At 44.2% G+C, this 16,808-nt stretch overlaps 1 protein-coding gene across 1 annotated transcript in view; it reads left to right on the top strand.

Annotated features, from left to right (window-relative positions):
• LOC101942789 (cytosolic phospholipase A2 gamma-like) overlaps positions 1–16,808 on the top strand; it is a 49,237-nt gene that overhangs the window by 12,236 nt on the left and 20,193 nt on the right. The window contains exons 4-7 of the mRNA XM_065565606.1: positions 4,368–4,566; positions 8,136–8,253; positions 11,613–11,753; positions 15,219–15,272. Of these exons, the coding sequence (XP_065421678.1) occupies positions 4,368–4,566; positions 8,136–8,253; positions 11,613–11,753; positions 15,219–15,272 (512 nt within the window). The remainder of the gene's footprint in view (positions 1–4,367; positions 4,567–8,135; positions 8,254–11,612; positions 11,754–15,218; positions 15,273–16,808) is intronic.

Consider the following 16,808-nt stretch of genomic DNA (forward strand, 5'->3'; position numbering starts at 1 on the left):
CTAAGGGGCCTGGCTGACCTCAGTGTGGGACAGACCATGAGGAGAGGATGCAAGGAGAGGTTCCTGTGGGAGAAGGGGTTCCTCTACCGAGAGTGGGCTCCCCCGGGGGAAGTGGAGTCGTGGGGGATCAGGAGGCAGCTGGTGGTTCCCCAGAAGTTTCGCCACAAGCTACTGTACCTGGCCCATGACATCCCTCTCGCAGGGCACCAGGGGATCCGGCGCACCAGGCAGAGGCTGCTACAGAACTTTTACTGGCCCGGGGTCTTCACCAACGTCCGGCAGTACTGCCGATCCTGTGACCCCTGCCAGAGGGTGGGGAAGGCCCGGGACAAGGGGAAGGCAGCATTGAGACCTTTGCCCATCATAGAGGAGCCTTTCCAGAAGGTGGCCATGGACATAGTGGGACCTCTCAGCAAGACGACCCGGTCTGGGAAGAAATACATCCTGGTGGTGGTAGATTTCGCCACCCGCTACCCCGAGGCAGTGCCCTTATCGTCCATTGAAGCAGACACTGTGGCGGATGCGCTGCTGACCATTTTCAGCCGAGTGGGGTTCCCCAAGGAAGTCTTGACGGACCAAGGGTCCAACTTCATGTCGGCCCTACTCCGGTGCTTGTGGGAGAGATGTGGGGTCCGGCACAACTGGGCCTCAGCATATCACCCCCAATCCAACGGGCTGGTGGAGAGGTTCAATGGGACGCTAAAAATGATGCTGAAAACATTTATGAATCAGCACCCGCAGGACTGGGACAAGTACTTACCTCACCTGCTGTTTGCGTACAGGGAGGTACCCCAGGAGTCTACCGGGTTTTCGCCTTTCGAACTGCTATATGGAAGGCGGGTAAGGGGGCCCCTCGACCTGATGAGAGACGAATGGGAGGGGAAGGCCACTCCTGACGGAGAGTCGGTGGTGGAGTATGTCCTGACCTTCCGGGAACGACTTGCCGAGCTCATGGGCCTGGCCAGGGAGAATCTGGCCAGAGCCCAGAGGAAGCAGAAGGTCTGGTATGACCGCACAGCACGGGCCCGCGCCTTCGCCACTGGGGATCAGGTGATGGTCCTCATCCCCGTGAGGAAAAACAAACTCCAGGCCGCCTGGGAAGGGCCCTTCAAGGTTGTCAAGCAACTAAACGAGGTAAACTATGTGGTGGAGCTGTCGAACCGGGCACACCACCACCGGGTGTACCATGTGAATATGATGAAGCCATATTATGACAGGGGGAATATGGTGTTGGCCGTGTGTGGACAGTGGGAGGGGCAGGGAGATGACCCTTTAGTAGATCTATTCCCTGGGACAAGAGTTGGCTTCCCCCTGGAAGCAATTCCCCTCTCTGATCGGCTAACCCCTGCCCAGCGAGCTGAGATCGGAGGGGTGCTGCATCTGTACCAGCAGCTGTTTTCCAACCAGCCTGGACGCACTAATCTGACTGTCCACCGGGTGCAGACAGGATCGCACCCACCTATAAAATGCTCCCCCTTCCGAGCCACAGGGAAAACTGCTCAGGACCTGGAAAGAGAGGTCAATGACATGCTGGCTTTGGGGGTGATCCAGCCGTCTTCCAGCCCTTGGGCCTCGCCGGTGGTGCTGGTCCCCAAAAAGGACGGGTCGATCCGGTTCTGTGTGGACTATCGGAAGCTCAATGCCATCACTGTAGCCGATGCCTACCCCATGCCCAGGCCGGACGAGCTCCTAGACAAGCTGGGAGGTGCTCGGTACCTTACCACCATGGATCTTACAAAGGGCTATTGGCAAGTGCCGCTGGATGCAGATGCCAGGCTGAAATCGGCCTTTGTCACCCCTCTGGGGCTCTATGAGTTCCTGACCCTGCCCTTCGGCCTCAAGGGAGCGCCGGCCACCTTCCAGCGCCTGGTGGATCAGCTACTGAGGGGGATGGAGAGTTTTGCCGTGGCGTATATCGATGACATCTGTGTCTTTAGCCAGACCTGGGAGGACCACATATCCCAGGTTAGACAAGTGCTGGACCGACTCCAGAAGGCTGGGCTGACCGTAAAACCGGAGAAGTGCAAGGTGGGGATGGCTGAGGTATCCTACCTAGGCCACCGGGTGGGAAGCGGCTGCCTAAAGCCGGAACCAGCCAAAGTGGAGGTGATCAGAGACTGGCCCGCTCCTCAAACCAAAAAGCAGGTCCAAGCCTTTATTGGGATGGCAGGGTACTATCGGAGGTTCGTGCCCCACTTTAGCGCCATAGCCGCCCCCATCACTGAGCTGTGCAAGAAGGGGAAGCCAGACAAAGTGGTCTGGACCGAGGAGTGCCAGGAGGCTCTCCGGGCGCTGAAGGAGGCTCTGGTCAGTGGCCCAGTTCTGGCAAACCCAGACTTTGACAAGCCCTTTATGGTGTTCACCGACGCCTCAGACACAGGACTGGGGGCGGTGTTAATGCAGGAGGATGAAAAGGGGGAGAGACACCCCATCGTGTACCTGAGCAAGAAGTTACTACCCCGGGAGCAGAACTACGCGGCCATCGAGAAGGAATGCCTGGCCATGGTGTGGGCCCTCAAGAAACTAGAGCCATATCTCTTTGGGCGTCACTTCACCGTGCACACCGACCACTCTCCCCTGACCTGGCTGCACCAGATGAAAGGAGCCAACGCCAAGCTCCTGAGATGGAGCCTGCTCCTGCAGGATTATGACATGGACGTGGTCCATGTGAAGGGACGTGACAACCTGATAGCGGACGCGTTGTCCCGGAGAGGGAGCCCTGAACTTCCCCAGGTCACTGGTCAGAGTGACCCCGCTCAGTTCAGTCTCGAAGGGGGGAGAGATGTGACGGAGCAGGGAGCAGGGCAGATTTGACCTGGGAATGTTGCAGGGGGGTTGCAGTGGGGATGTGGGACTTCCCTTGAAGGGAGCTACCTGAGCTGTAACCTGAGCCAGGAACGGGGGTGGGGAGAATTAACACCTTCTGCCCGGGAGACTGAACAAAGGAGAGGAGCAGCGGGAGGGGCTGGGAGTTTAGTTTCGGTTGGGGCTGGGTGGTGCAACGCAGGGAACCCCAAGCTGGGGTCTAAGCTCCCTGAACCTCCCAGAGGGACCTAATTGAGGGGGGTCTGGTCGTACCTACACGCTCTGCTTGAGACTGTGTTCCTGTCCTTGAATAAACCTTCTGCTTTACTGGCTGGCTGAGAGTCGCAGTGAATCTCGGGAAGAGGGGTGCAGGGCCCTAACTCCCCCACAATCCGCAACACAGGGCAGGGACTTGGGGGAAGGGGGTGGAATAGGGGTGGAGTGAGGGTGGTGCAGGGGTGGGAAGAGGCGAGGTGGGGCGGGGGCAGGAGTGGGGGGGAGTTGAGCACCCACCGGGCAGAGGGGAAGTCAGTGCCTATGTAGCTGGGCATGGAGAGCTGATGTTGGGGATCCAAGGTGGTGGGTGACATGATTAGAAGACATAGAGGCATTCTTGGCAGACTGAAGAGCTGTAGAAGTGAGGATCAGTGGAGACCAGAGAAGTGATGTTTACAAAAACCAAGGTGACAGAGGATAGGGTTCCAGTAGTGAGGACAGTGAGAAAAGGGCAATGTGTGGGGATGGTTAAGGGTTTGGGGATTCACTGGGATGTACCAAGAGATTTAGAATACACAGAGGGAAGGAGGGGGAAGAGTCAGACAGGTCCCCAGTATTGAGGCTTGGAAGGAAGCAAAAAGAGTGGACTTGTCAACAAAGAAAGAGATGGGGAAAGGAAAATCTTCAGAAACCTCTCTCTCTTTCTCATGCTTGCTGAGTAGAACTTTACTCTGATAGTCACCCCATTGAAGTGAACTACAGTGGCAGAAAATGAGAAGGGTGATCAAGGGTGGCCTATTGAAATGGTGTGTGTGTGTGTGTGTGTGTGTGTGTGTGTGTGTGTGTGTGTGTGTGTGTGTGTGTGTGTGTGTGTGTGTGTGTGTGTGTGTGTGTGTGTGTGTGTGAGAGAGAGAGACCACTGCCTTCTGCTGGGAGGGATCAAAATTTCTCCTCCCTATGTCATACACCCTGAACTCCAATGTATTTTCCCCAGTAGCTCAAGAAGAGCCCTGGGCTCTGGGTCACACTCAGAATGGCCTGAGTAGTGTGCTCACCACTGCCCTCTGTTGGATAGAGTCACAATGGCTTATTCATACATCATAGGGGCCTTGGCATTCAGCAGAGGATCTTAACTCTATCCCTGTTATTGCCATACATTTCCCAGCGGCCATGATGACAGACAGCCGTGAATAAAGTCCTTGTTAAGTCACATATTTGTTACAATGCCAGGATGATCATTAGAATTCCCTGTATGAAAAATAAAAGGTATAAAGATTAAAAGGGGGAGGGGAATTCCCCATCCTACTCCCTTAGTCTCAGCCATATCCCTTCTGGTTCATTAAAAGGTGCATGTCTACCCTCTACAAAGACAAGGACTGGACAGAGAAAGTACAGGACTTGGAAGAACGCCTGTGTGATACACTTTCCAAATCTTCATGGGATCTTCATAAGGCGTACTCTCTTGTGTGCCAGGCAGCTAAAGATGAACTCTTCTCTCTCACTGATATCTGGGCCTCTTTCGTTGTCTACAAAATATTGAATCAGGTGGGTTGCTACGTAAATCCAGAGTGGTTCCACTGAAAAGTCAATGCATTTCCTAATGTATTTCCCCCCTGCCCCCCATTCTCAACAGTACTTGGATACAGGAGCAAAATAGTAGAAGTATAATAATAACTCCTGACAATATTTTCAAATCTATTTGAACCCACGGGTAACTTTGTAAATGTCAGCCTCTTCCCATGAGCTCTCAGAGATCACTGAGGTATCTGAGCATTTCTAAAGAGAGGACTTCAAGGCTGTATAAGGGATTTGGATACCCATTTCCCATTAAAACTAGTGGGAGTTTGGCCTCTAAATGCTTTAGGTGGTTTTGAAAATCTCACCCTAGCATATGATCCCCAAATCCTTGACTTTCCAAAATATGAAGAGAGCTAGAAGGCATGAAAGTCTCAATCACAGTCTTGATTTTTTTTAATAGTAGGATCTTCAATCTAGCAGAGAAAATGTCTAATACAAATCAATGGCTGGAAGTTGAAACTAGAGAGATTCTGACTGGAGAAAAGCTGTCTAGATTTTAGATAATGGGAATAATAACTATTGAAACAACTTACCAAGGATTGTTGTGGATTCTCCATCACTGACAATTTTAAATCAGCATTGGATGGTTTTCTAAAAGATTATTCAACCCCAAATTTTGTTTGTTTGTTTGTTTGTTTGTTTTTTGGTTGGTTTCTGGTCATTGTTGGAGGGTATGATAAATGAAGGGCGGAGGATAGCTTCCTTTTATGGACACCCAGCCAGCCAGTTAGCTATAAAATCTCTCTTGGTAGTTGTTCTCTACTTGCTTTACCTGTAAAGGGTTAAAAAGTCTCACTGTGATGCATAGGTAAAAGGAAGTAAGTGGGCAGCTGGCCAAAAGAGCCAAGGGAAGGCTAGAACTTTTTAAAATTGAGAAAAAAATCCCCCTTTGTCTGTCTGTTGTTGTTCTATCGGGAGCAGAGGCGGACAGGGCAGCAACTATGCTGTAAGAAGCTTGGGAACAGGTATGAAAAATCATCTAGGAAGATATGATTAGGTTTATCTCTTTTTATTTCTTTATGGCTTGTGGATTCCTCTGTGCTAACCCCATGTGCTTTTGTTTTGCTTGTAACCTTTAAACTGGACCTCAAGAAAGCTATTCTTGGTGCTTAATCCTTGTAATTGCTCTTTTAAAACCTAGAAATAGCCTAAGTTTCCAGATGTATTCTTTCTTTCTTTCTTTCTTTCTTTCTTTCTTTCTTTCTTTCTTTCTTTCTTTCTTTCTTTCTTTCATAAAATTTACATTTTTTAAGAACAGGATGGATTTCTGTGTGTTAAGAGGTTTGTGCATATGTTTTTTAGTTAGCTGGTGGCAACAGCTGATCTCTCTTTTTTTTTTCTTTTCCATTCTCAGCTTTTCCCCAGAGGTTGGTTATGAAAGCGCTTGAGGGTACCCAATAGGAAGGAATTCCCATGTGTATCTTCCTGGGCTCTCAAAAGGGTTTTGCACTTGGGTGGTGGCAGCATCTACCAATCCAAGGTCAGCGAAAAGCTGTAACTTTAATACAAGCCTAGGGTGGCCAGTATTAATTTTTAGAGTCCTTGCAGGCCCCCACCTTCTGCACTCAAAGTGCCAGAGTGGGGAATCAGCCTTGACAGAGGGTTTTTTTTATACACGTTTATTTTCAATTTACCTAATTTTTCAAGTGAAATACCATTTCAAAAGAAAACTTTAAACTGTTTAATTTCAAAACAGCCAAAATAAAGCATTTAAACTTTTTTACCATTTTTTCTCAGATGGAAGAATTCAACAAATTTGACCTCAATTCACAAATTATTTCAATGCTCTGAAAAACATTTTGTCTGACATTACTGTTCCCTAATTCCTATTCATTTTGATGAAACTCAGGCTATGTTTACACTGGAGCTGAAAATTTAATTCCCAGTTCAAGGAAACATACCCATTTGAGCTGTGATTTAGAACTTAGGTACATTCTCAAGGTGGTTAGCCCCTCCCTCTGCTTCTGCTGCTTCAGCTACACCGATATTTTTATCATGTTAGTGCTGGTGTGTCTCCACCTGGTAATCAGACCTTCCTTCTCCAGGATAGACATATCCCAAGGCATTTACTTGCTAAGGTGCTTTTGAAAAGTCCACTACGTGCCTAATGGCATCTTTAGGTGTCTAAATATTTTTTTAAATCTGGGCCGAATTCCCTTAGGTCTATTTGAAAGTCACCACCATGGACTGTAAATACCCTGTTGTTTGTCCATACAATGCTGTGACGTTCCCCTCTGGTGTTATCTGGACCAGTGATCTGCTAGGTCACCCCAATCCTTGACTCTGGGAGCCAGCCTTACCCTGCTCAGCTGTGAGAACCCCCACTCCTGGGCTGTTCACGCACAGCCTCTGGCATGTAAGCTGCTCCTTGGATTCTGCCACCGAATAACACTAGCCAGTATCTCCAGTCCCAGAGACAACCCTAGGAACCTCAGTCTTGCACTGTCCAGTTATGCCCGTTGGACACTGCAAGCTTATATGAGTTTGTCAATTTATCAAATAAATTGATATGTACCTGGCTTGTTATCCCAAGGGGAGTCTCTGACATGCTTCAGACCAAACACCGGACTCCTCATTGGTTTTGTGGGTACAGACTAATACGGCTATCCCCTGATACTAAGCTGATCTTAACACTTTCAATGCCCTTACAAACATATATGCTTCTTACCACAGGCTGGCTGATTGCCCTTCAGCCAGGCTCTCCCCTTGATCAGCACTTCAATTGCTTGGTGGTGGTGGTGTCTGTAGATGTAGGTGGAAGAGAGAGGAAGAGCATGGCAAACGTCTATCACTTTTATCATGTTCTTTCTTTCCTCTTGGCTTTGCCCCACCTTCAGAGCCAGGTGAGCATTACCTGGATGATTTAGTTGGTGTTGGTCCTGCTTTGAGCAGGGGGTTGGACTGGATGACCTCCTGAGGTCTCTTCCAAACCTAATCTTCTATGATTCTGTGATTCATCACACACCCAAATTGACCAAAGGAAGGGGGGGGGTAACTCACTTGAGAGTCCAACAGATCCTTTTGTTGCTGCCTAGGCCATCATCCTTTGTTCCTGTGAGGCTGGACTGGGTTTGTCCCATACCTGCCCTGATGAGGTGTGAACTGCCTCCCTGCTCTTGGAGAGTTTTTGGCTGGGCTTATTTTAAGCCATGAAGACACATTTTCAGCCTCATAACTATATACATGCAATTATAAATTATAACATTACTATAACGTTACTGTAACAACAATTACTATAACATCACTATGACAACAATGCTCAGTGCATCATGAGCCTTCCAAAGACACCCGACATGACAAACTTTGCATTAGATACCATACAATCATATTATAAGGATGAACATGGGGGTGTAGGTTGTTTCCACGAGGTACAGAAAAAAAGCACTAGAATGAGGGAACAATGATGAAGATGATGATGGTCTCAGCAAAAAGGGTCTTTCTAATTCCTAGCCTGAACTAATTAGACAGGAACAGAATTACAGGGAACATCACCAAAATGTGTGTATTTCTGTGCTCATCAATTCTTAACTTTCCAGTATGATCAGACCAAGTTATCTCAACAAGACGATGCCTCCACAAGTGGGACAAATCCTTACCCCATCTATGCGGCAGTGGAAGCAAAGATATTGCATAAAGCACATGAAAACAGCCCAGGTAAAACAATAACACACTGGTGATATTAATGAGAGAAACCACATCTAAATGTCAAGTACTCTATGGAAAAATAAATATTGATGTTGCCTCTTGCCCTTTCTGCTACTGTAAACACTACTAGGTGGAGTCACTGTTTAATAGAGTTGAATGCAATCTAACAATGTCTTTTTTTAGTCTAAAAATGGCCTTTTAAGAAAATGGTTTTTTTTTTGCATAAATCTCTTTACCAAAATGGTTATTGATGTTCCTCATTTAAAACAACAACAACAACAACAACAACAGCAACAAACCTGGTTTTTCAGTAAATGAAAAATTCCCATAACACTGCTCTACAGCCAAAATGCTTCTGAAATAAATGTAGTCAAACTTTACTAATTCTGGGTCATTGAGAATGAAAATGATGCTTCAAATTGTTGATTGGCTCTAGTTTTCAAGATATGCTATTGGGTCAGTATATACGACCCTTGACTTGGGAATGGCAGAGGATAAGTGAGTTATAAAGGGAAGGGATCTCAATTTAAACCAGAAATGACTAAAATACATCTTTGACTGGATCTATGAATAAATCTATAACTGGCTTTGGACAGTACTTGCTTTTTAGGGAAAACAATGAATGATGCAATCTGAAGCTGGTATTGCATCATACATGATATGAATTGTATCATGTTATTCCTAGAAGTCATGGATGATGCAATCATAACGAAGCTTACATCACTCTGCTGAACAAATTGCCCTATATCAGCTCTAGAAATCATACAGTGTTGTGCTCTCTTATTTGTCAGTGTTTGATTTTGCAAAGGGACACATTTCTGTTTAGCCAAAGTGAGCAGAGATGCCTCATACTTGTGTGAACAGTGCAGATAACTTCTGCTATGTTTGTGGTGAAGTGACTTTTGCATCATAAAAGCGCAGTATAACTACTATGGTTAAGAAAGCCTATCACCCTTATTTTGGCTGCAAAATTGGAGATCAGGACAAGAGGTGGGCCCCACACATATGCTGCAACGCTTGTGCAACAAATCTTCACCAGTGGTTGAACAGGAAAAGGAAATCTATTCTTTTGCAGTGTCAATGATTTGGAGAGAGCCAACAGATCATACCAGCAATTGTTACTTCTGCATGGTGCCTCCAGTTGTGAAAGGTGTGTCAAAGAAGAAAAAGTGGTCTGTGCATTATCCAAATATTCCATCAGCTATACGCCCAGTACCCCACGGAGAAGGACTGCCGGTTCCTGATGCACCAGAATCATTCTCACTTGAGTCAGATGAGGAGGATGAAACTTCTGGTCCTGAACCATCAATGTCACAGGACCCACATTTTCTCCCATCCTCCTCCTCTGAACCACACCTCATAACACAAGGTGAACTGAATGACCTTGTCAGGGATTTGGAACTACCCAAGAGTAAGGCAGAGCTGTTGGGCTCCAGACTACAGCAGTGGAATCTCCTGGCAGGTGATGTTAGGGTTTCCATGTTCCGTGACCATCAAAAGGATCTTGTCCCATTCTTCTTCATGGAAGGTGATCTTGTAGCCTGCAACAACATTGATGATGTGATGGCAGCCCTCAACGTCGTTTATGATCCAGATGAGTGGAGACTGTTCATTTATTCATCAAAGACGAGTCTTGAAGCTGTTTTACTGCATAATGGCAATGTTTTGCCATCAATTCCAGTTGGTCATGCAGTCCATATGAAGGAAACCTATGACAACATGAAACAACTTTTGAGGTGCATAAACTATGATCAACATCAGTGGCAGCTTTGTGGCGATTTGAAGGTTGTTGCTCTCTTGCTTGGTCTGCAGACTGGATACACAAAGTACTGCTGTTTTCTCTGTGAATGGGATAGTCGTGCAAGAGAATCCCACTACATCAAGAAAAATTGGCCACTCCGACAGTCATTGGAGCCTGGGAAGAAAAGTGTTCAGCATCCACCACTTGTTGAATCAAGGAAGATTTTGTTACCACCCTTACACATCAAGCTGGGTCTGATGAAGAACTTTGTCAAGGCCATTGACAAAACACAAGCAGCTTTCAAGTACCTCCGTGGAAAATTTCCAAGGTTAAGTGTAGCTAAGATAAAGGAAGGTGTCTTTGTTGGTCCTCAGGTTCGTGAACTTCTTCGAGATGATGCATTTGACCATGCACTGCGTGGCAAGGAAAAGATGGCATGGAAAGCCTTCCAGTTAGTGGCAATAAATTTTCTCGGAAACAACAAGGGAGACAACTACAGGTTGTTGGTGGAAAACCTCCTCAAGGCATACAAAAGCATTGGTTGCAACATGTCACTAAAGATACATTTTTTGCACTCTCATCTAGATTTTTTTCCACCGAACTGCGGAGCAGTGAGCGATGAGCACGGCGAGCAATTTCACCAGGACATTGCAACAATGGAGAAACGCTATCAGGGCAAATGGAGCCCATCAATGCTTTCAGACTATTGCTGGACAGTGACAAGAGATGCTCCATTTAATGAATACAAGAGACAGGCCAAGAAGCTCCGAGAAGACACTGAATAGGACTAAACTATGTACATAATAGTTTTTTGACTTTTGTTTCATAATAAATTTTATTTATATAACCCTTTTGCTGATTTTTAAAGTGTTACATAAACAGGACAGGTGAAATATTATCATGTAAAGCAACCATAAACACATGAAAAGACCTAGGTTTAAAATTTATCATTAAAACTCTACTATCTACACAATATACATAGACATAAAATGTAAAAACTTAAATATCTTAGAAACAGTAGCCAATCAGTTGTTTTAATTGTCATATTTGAATTCAGCACATCAAAATACATAATAAATAGCACATTTTATCTCTGAAGTAGACGACTTCTGAAAAATTGTAGACCAGTGTAATTGTTTCAATAGTGACTTTGTAAGTTTGTGATAAATTGCCCAATGAGGAACAGTTTCAGAAATGAAAAGAACTTGTAAAACTTCAGAAAATATGAAATGGATGTTTCTATTTTTTGATTAGCTCTACAGTTAAATATATCACTTTTAGATTTGACTCATTTTGAGTATTTTTTTCTTTATACTTTTGGGTCAGAGTTAGAGATAGGTGGTTGGAGGGAGGGTGGAGAGAGGCTGTGGTGGCCCCAAAGGCTTCTGGGATATCCAAGGACAGCACATGCTGGCCTAAGGAGGAAACACCAGATGGAGAAGGTCACCATAGAAAATGACTTGAAAATGATCATGGGGTGAACAGAGTGAAAAGAGAGGTAGGATTTCCTGCTAGAGCAAACAGAATGGTTAGGGAATTGAGAAATTATTGCAATCATCCAAGAAGGGGACAACAAGAAGCTGGCACTTGAAAGGGCCTTTTTATAAACCCTATCTATGTTTCACAGGCACCTGGTTTGAATTCACCCCTCATGAGTCTGGCTTTCCTGGCCTGGGGGCATTTGTGTGCACCAAAGACTTGGGAAGCAAATTCGAGAATGGGAAGTTGAAAGATAACAGCGAAGAGAAAAGTATCTGCTACCTGCAAGGTAAGCATTCAATTCCCTGATTCTCAGCCAATAGATAGATAGGTATTGCAGGTTTGTTACCCAGGGTTTTCAGAACCCAAAGCAGTGGTAACTTAACTGTTTCACTCCAGGCATTGTCAAGATGAAATCAATGGGAACACATCAATTTTCATCTGATAAATGATTGATACAAATAAGCGGTGCTTTTAACTAAAATGACAATTTATTAGATTTAAACACATCCAGACATAAGCAATAGATTTAGAACATCCCAAAGCATTACCTAGAATCTGAGATGGTATTGAGTACTTTGCAGCAGGGTGGTAATGGCCAGTTGCTTCCCTGCTGGGGAGTCTGGTGTCACGAAAAACATCTCTCTGGATAGCTGCAGAGAATTTCCCCAAAGTAAACTCTATTATCTAGTTCTTTTTGTAACTAACTTTTACAAAACACATGGATCATAGTGACCCCTACTGTGTCATCACTTCTCCCAATATAAATAAGCTAGTTGTCAATCAACTTTCCTAACAAACTTAGTCATAATAAACTTCTATATTAAAGGCAGAAGCTTCAAACCTACAACTAGCATTTGACCTTGCCTCCAGAAGCCCTGCGTGTTCAAATTAACCCTTAACTATGTAGTGTTCTATTTTTTTTTTTAATTCATGATGCCTGAATGCACATAATATGGCTGCAATTGGCTTAATCAAATTCTGGAGTACACGCACCCCTCAAATCTGGGGCACCAAGTCCACTATGTTATTCTAATGCAGTGTGAGATCTACCTCATATTATAGACCTATTAGGAATGTTTCCAGCCACCCAATCCTGTAGGTCTCATCCCAATTTCAGAGCTCTCTTGCCAGTTGCTTGTATCTACTCAGCTTTCCTCCCCCCGCATACTCCATTCAATCTTCCTTCTGTACCTACACCCTAATTTCCATCTCACTCATGACATTCATTCACATGTAACCCCCTTTGCTCACCCTTCTTCCACCATCTCACCTTTTTGTCAACCCACTTAGATCCTCCTGAAATGGTTAGCATTTATATAGATAACACATCCCATCCATGGATATCAATATGCTTTCCAAAAATTAGTATCAAGATACCCATTTTACAGAGAAGGAAACTGAGTCACTGAGAGGGGAAGTGGCTTCTCCAAGGTCATGATGGTTAGAAATGGGGCGGGGGGATAGAAGTCAGGTGTCCAAATACCTAAGATACTGCTCTGTCAGTAGAGCTGGGAATTTCTAAGGTGTCTAGGGAAGTTTGGAAGCCCAACTTGCATTGAATGCCAGTGGAATTTGGGCACCTAACTCCCATGGTCTCCTTTGAAAATCCCTGCCAGGAACATTCATCTTCCTATTAGTTAATATCCAGTGTAAGCATGTCTTGTTCTTTTATATTTATTTATTTAGATAGGGAATTTCCAAAGGGTCTAAAAGGATGAGGCAATTGTGCATGTGTGTGTATGTAGGGAGGAGATTTTTCGAAGGGATGAAGGACAGTTAGGCACTCAACTCTCATACAAATTCAATGGGCTTTGTGGTTGTGATTTCTGAAAGCACCTAAGTGATTTAGAAGCTTAATCATAGAATCACAGAAGATTGGGGTTGGAAGGGACCTCAGGAGGTCATTTAGTCCAACCCCCTACTCAAAGCAGAACCAATCCCCAACTAAATCATCTCAGCCACGGCTTTGTCAAGCCTAACCTTAAAAACCTCTAAGGAAGGAGATTCTATCACCTCCCTATGTAACCCGTTCCAGTGCTTCACCACCCTCCTAGTGAAAAAGTTTTCCTAATATCCAACTTAATCCTCCCCCACTGCAACTTGAGACCATTACTCCTTGTTCTGTCATCTGGTACCACTGAAAACAGTCTAGCTCCATCTTCTTTGGAAGCCCCTTTCAGGGAGCTGAAAGCAGCTAACAAATCCCCCACCCCCCATTCTTCTCTTCTGCAGACTAAATAATTCCAATTCCCTCAGCCTCTCCTCATAAGTCATGTGCTCCAGCCCCCTAACATTTGTGTTGCCCTCCGTTGGACTCTTTCCAATTTTTCCACATCCTTCTTGTAGTATGGGGCCCAAAACTGGACACAGTACTCCAGATGAGGCCTCACCAATGCCAAATAGAGGGCAATGATCACATCCCTTGATCTGCTGGCAATGCTCCTACTTATACACCCTAAAATGCGGTATAAGGATCATTTGACGTCAATGGAGATGTGTGCTCCTAAGCCACTTAGTTGTTTTTGAAAATCCCACCCTGGGTATCAAACTGCCTTACTTCCTTTGAATATTCCAGCTTCATTCATTCATTCAAATTTGAACTATACCAATTAAACACAGTCCATCCTAGCTCTGGGTGCCTTTGACAATTCTTCAAAATACATCTCCTAATGTATGATAACTCAAGCAATTATTTATCCTTAAGGGGGAAAATAAACTTTCCAAGTGAAAAGGTAGGTAAACTCTGGATTAGGTTTCCAAGGAAGGATGTGGAATCCCCATCACTGGAGGTTTTTAAGAACAGGTTGGACAAACATCCATCAGGGATGGTCTAGATTTATTTGGTCCTGCCTCACTGTGGGGGGATACACAAGAAGACCTCTCAAGGTCCCTTCTAGACCTATATTTCCATGATCCTGTGATAAAAGTAATCCTGTTAGGATTATAAACATAATAAATACATTTAACACACCCATCTCTCAACTGACTATAGGGCAGAGATGTTCCAAAAGTTATCAAACTCTGGGCAGGGAATGTCTTTCTTTCTTTTGTCTGTACAGCACCTAATGCAATGGGGTCATTCTTCATTCCTGTGTCACATAGGCACTGTGATATTACAAATACTAATACTATTTATTAGGGCTGTTGAAAATTTGGTATTTACATTTATAGGAAATGTGGAAATTTGTTTATATTCCAAATCAGGACTAAAACACAAAATTCTGACCTTTCCCACAAAATGATTTCCATTTTGGGTCAATTGAAATGTTCTGTTTTTATAAAATTGAAACATTGCCTTCCTATTTCTGTAATAGTTTCATTTACACTGAATTATAAAAGCCAATACATTTGGGAATGAAAGGTAATTTCAAAATGAAAAAATTGAAAGATTCTGTTCCAATAGGTCATGTTTCCTTTCACATTTATTTTTCAAATGAAATTTTATCAAAATCAACAAGTTCCCATGGAAAGTTTAAATTTTGACAAAAGAGTATTTTCTGATGCAAAAATATTCCATTGGAAATTTGTTGACCGCCTCAACTTACAATACATTTTTTCAGTTATGGATGAATGTGTGAATCGAATTGCAAAAGCACATAACCCATCAGAGACTGGCCTGCCAGTGCCCCCTTGACTTTTCTACCAGTGGGGCTTTTATCCAGGCAACTCTTTATGTAGTATTAAAGGGAAAGGGCTTAATGAACTCTTACTTGTGCCATTGTAAATAAGGTATTTTCCTTCTTGTTTTCAGGTTTATGGGGAAGTGTCTTTGGATGCATAGAGGAAAACATTAAATATTTAAAAGGTACTGACATTTCTGCATATTGAAGTTATGGACAGGTCATCAGTGGAATCAGCACAGGTCCCCATTGGAGGAGCTACTGCACCATTCTGTAGCAATGATCCCAATGCCCTACTGTTTATCACAGTGATACTGTCATGTGTCCAACAATCTTAGTATTAGTAGCAGTAGCCTAAAGCAGCCCATGGGTGTCTGCCAGTTGTGGATGGGTTGGATTTTCAAGGGTGCCAAAGGGAGACAGAGCACCTAACTCTCATTTTTTGCCTTTCAAAATCTCCAGCATTCCAGATAATTTCCAGATTATTATATCTAAAGATGAGATTTTCAAAGCTGACTTGGGTGTTTGGAGCCTAATTTCCACTAATTTTAAAGAAGAGTTGGGCATAATCTAATCTCATGCTTCAGTCACCTGGAGGAATCAGGAAGGAATTTGTTCCCTGGTGCACATTTGTAAGCTGTTTCTTAATTATTATTAGCCTTCCTTTGAAGCATCCAAAATCAGCCACCTCTAGAGATGGGACAGCAGCTGGGGTAGGCTGATGCTCTAAGGTGGTACTGAGAATTCTGTTTCTAGATGCTTGGTTGGTGAGTCATGCTACAGGTCCAACAGATTTGGGATCAGGAAGGAATTTCCCCCCAGGTCACATTGGCATGAACTATGGGGATTTATTCCCCTTTCTTAGCAGCATTGTGTGCAGGTCACCTGTTGAGATTATATAGGCATGTCTCACCTAATCATTCCCTGCTATTGCAGGACCTCTGCCTCATGTGCACCTCAGTATCTCCTGTTCTCGGGCTGTGGCACACAACAGTTCAGCACTGCCTCAGTTTAAATGAGGTCACTGGGTTCCACCAGGGATATCTGTGTGAAATGTAATGGCCTTCTCATCTCAAATTCTACAAGTGCAATGAACAATGAAATTCAGTTCCTTTAGGTGGCTTTGAAATTCTCAGTTGAGATGAAATCCTGATCTTGAACTTCATTCTGATTTTGGAACTATCTACACTTGGGCAAATTCTGGCCTCACTTACACCTGCATAAATCAGGAGCAAATGATTAGCAATCAGTGGAATTCCCCTTACTTCATACCAGCATAAGTGACATCAGGCCCACTGTACAGAGGTGTCAGGGAAATCTGAAACTAGCTGATTAGTTACTTATGATTTTAAAGGGAAGCAAATGCTCAAGATTGGCCTTAATATTTGTGGTGGTGTTTTTTTTTTTTAAATAATGATCAGATTATAAAACTTAGATAATGATAAAATCTAAGGTTTGATTCTGGTTTCAGGCTGATTTAACACTGGCGTAACTCCACAGTGACAAATTGTGTCTTCATTTACAGTACCACGAATCAGGAATAATTCCAGTGAAAACAGCAGAGTTACTTTTGAATAGAGCTAGTTCAAACATTTTGACTAAACCATTTTCCACCAGAAAATCCTGCTTTGTGATAATCAAAAGTTTTGTGGGAATGTGTCGATTCTGATTTTGGATGGAAAATTTTCAAAATGCTACAAAATCAAAATGGAGTATTTTGT

This window comes from Chrysemys picta, chromosome 13, assembly GCF_011386835.1.
Source record: "Chrysemys picta bellii isolate R12L10 chromosome 13, ASM1138683v2, whole genome shotgun sequence".
Classification (NCBI taxonomy): Eukaryota; Metazoa; Chordata; order Testudines; family Emydidae; genus Chrysemys; species Chrysemys picta.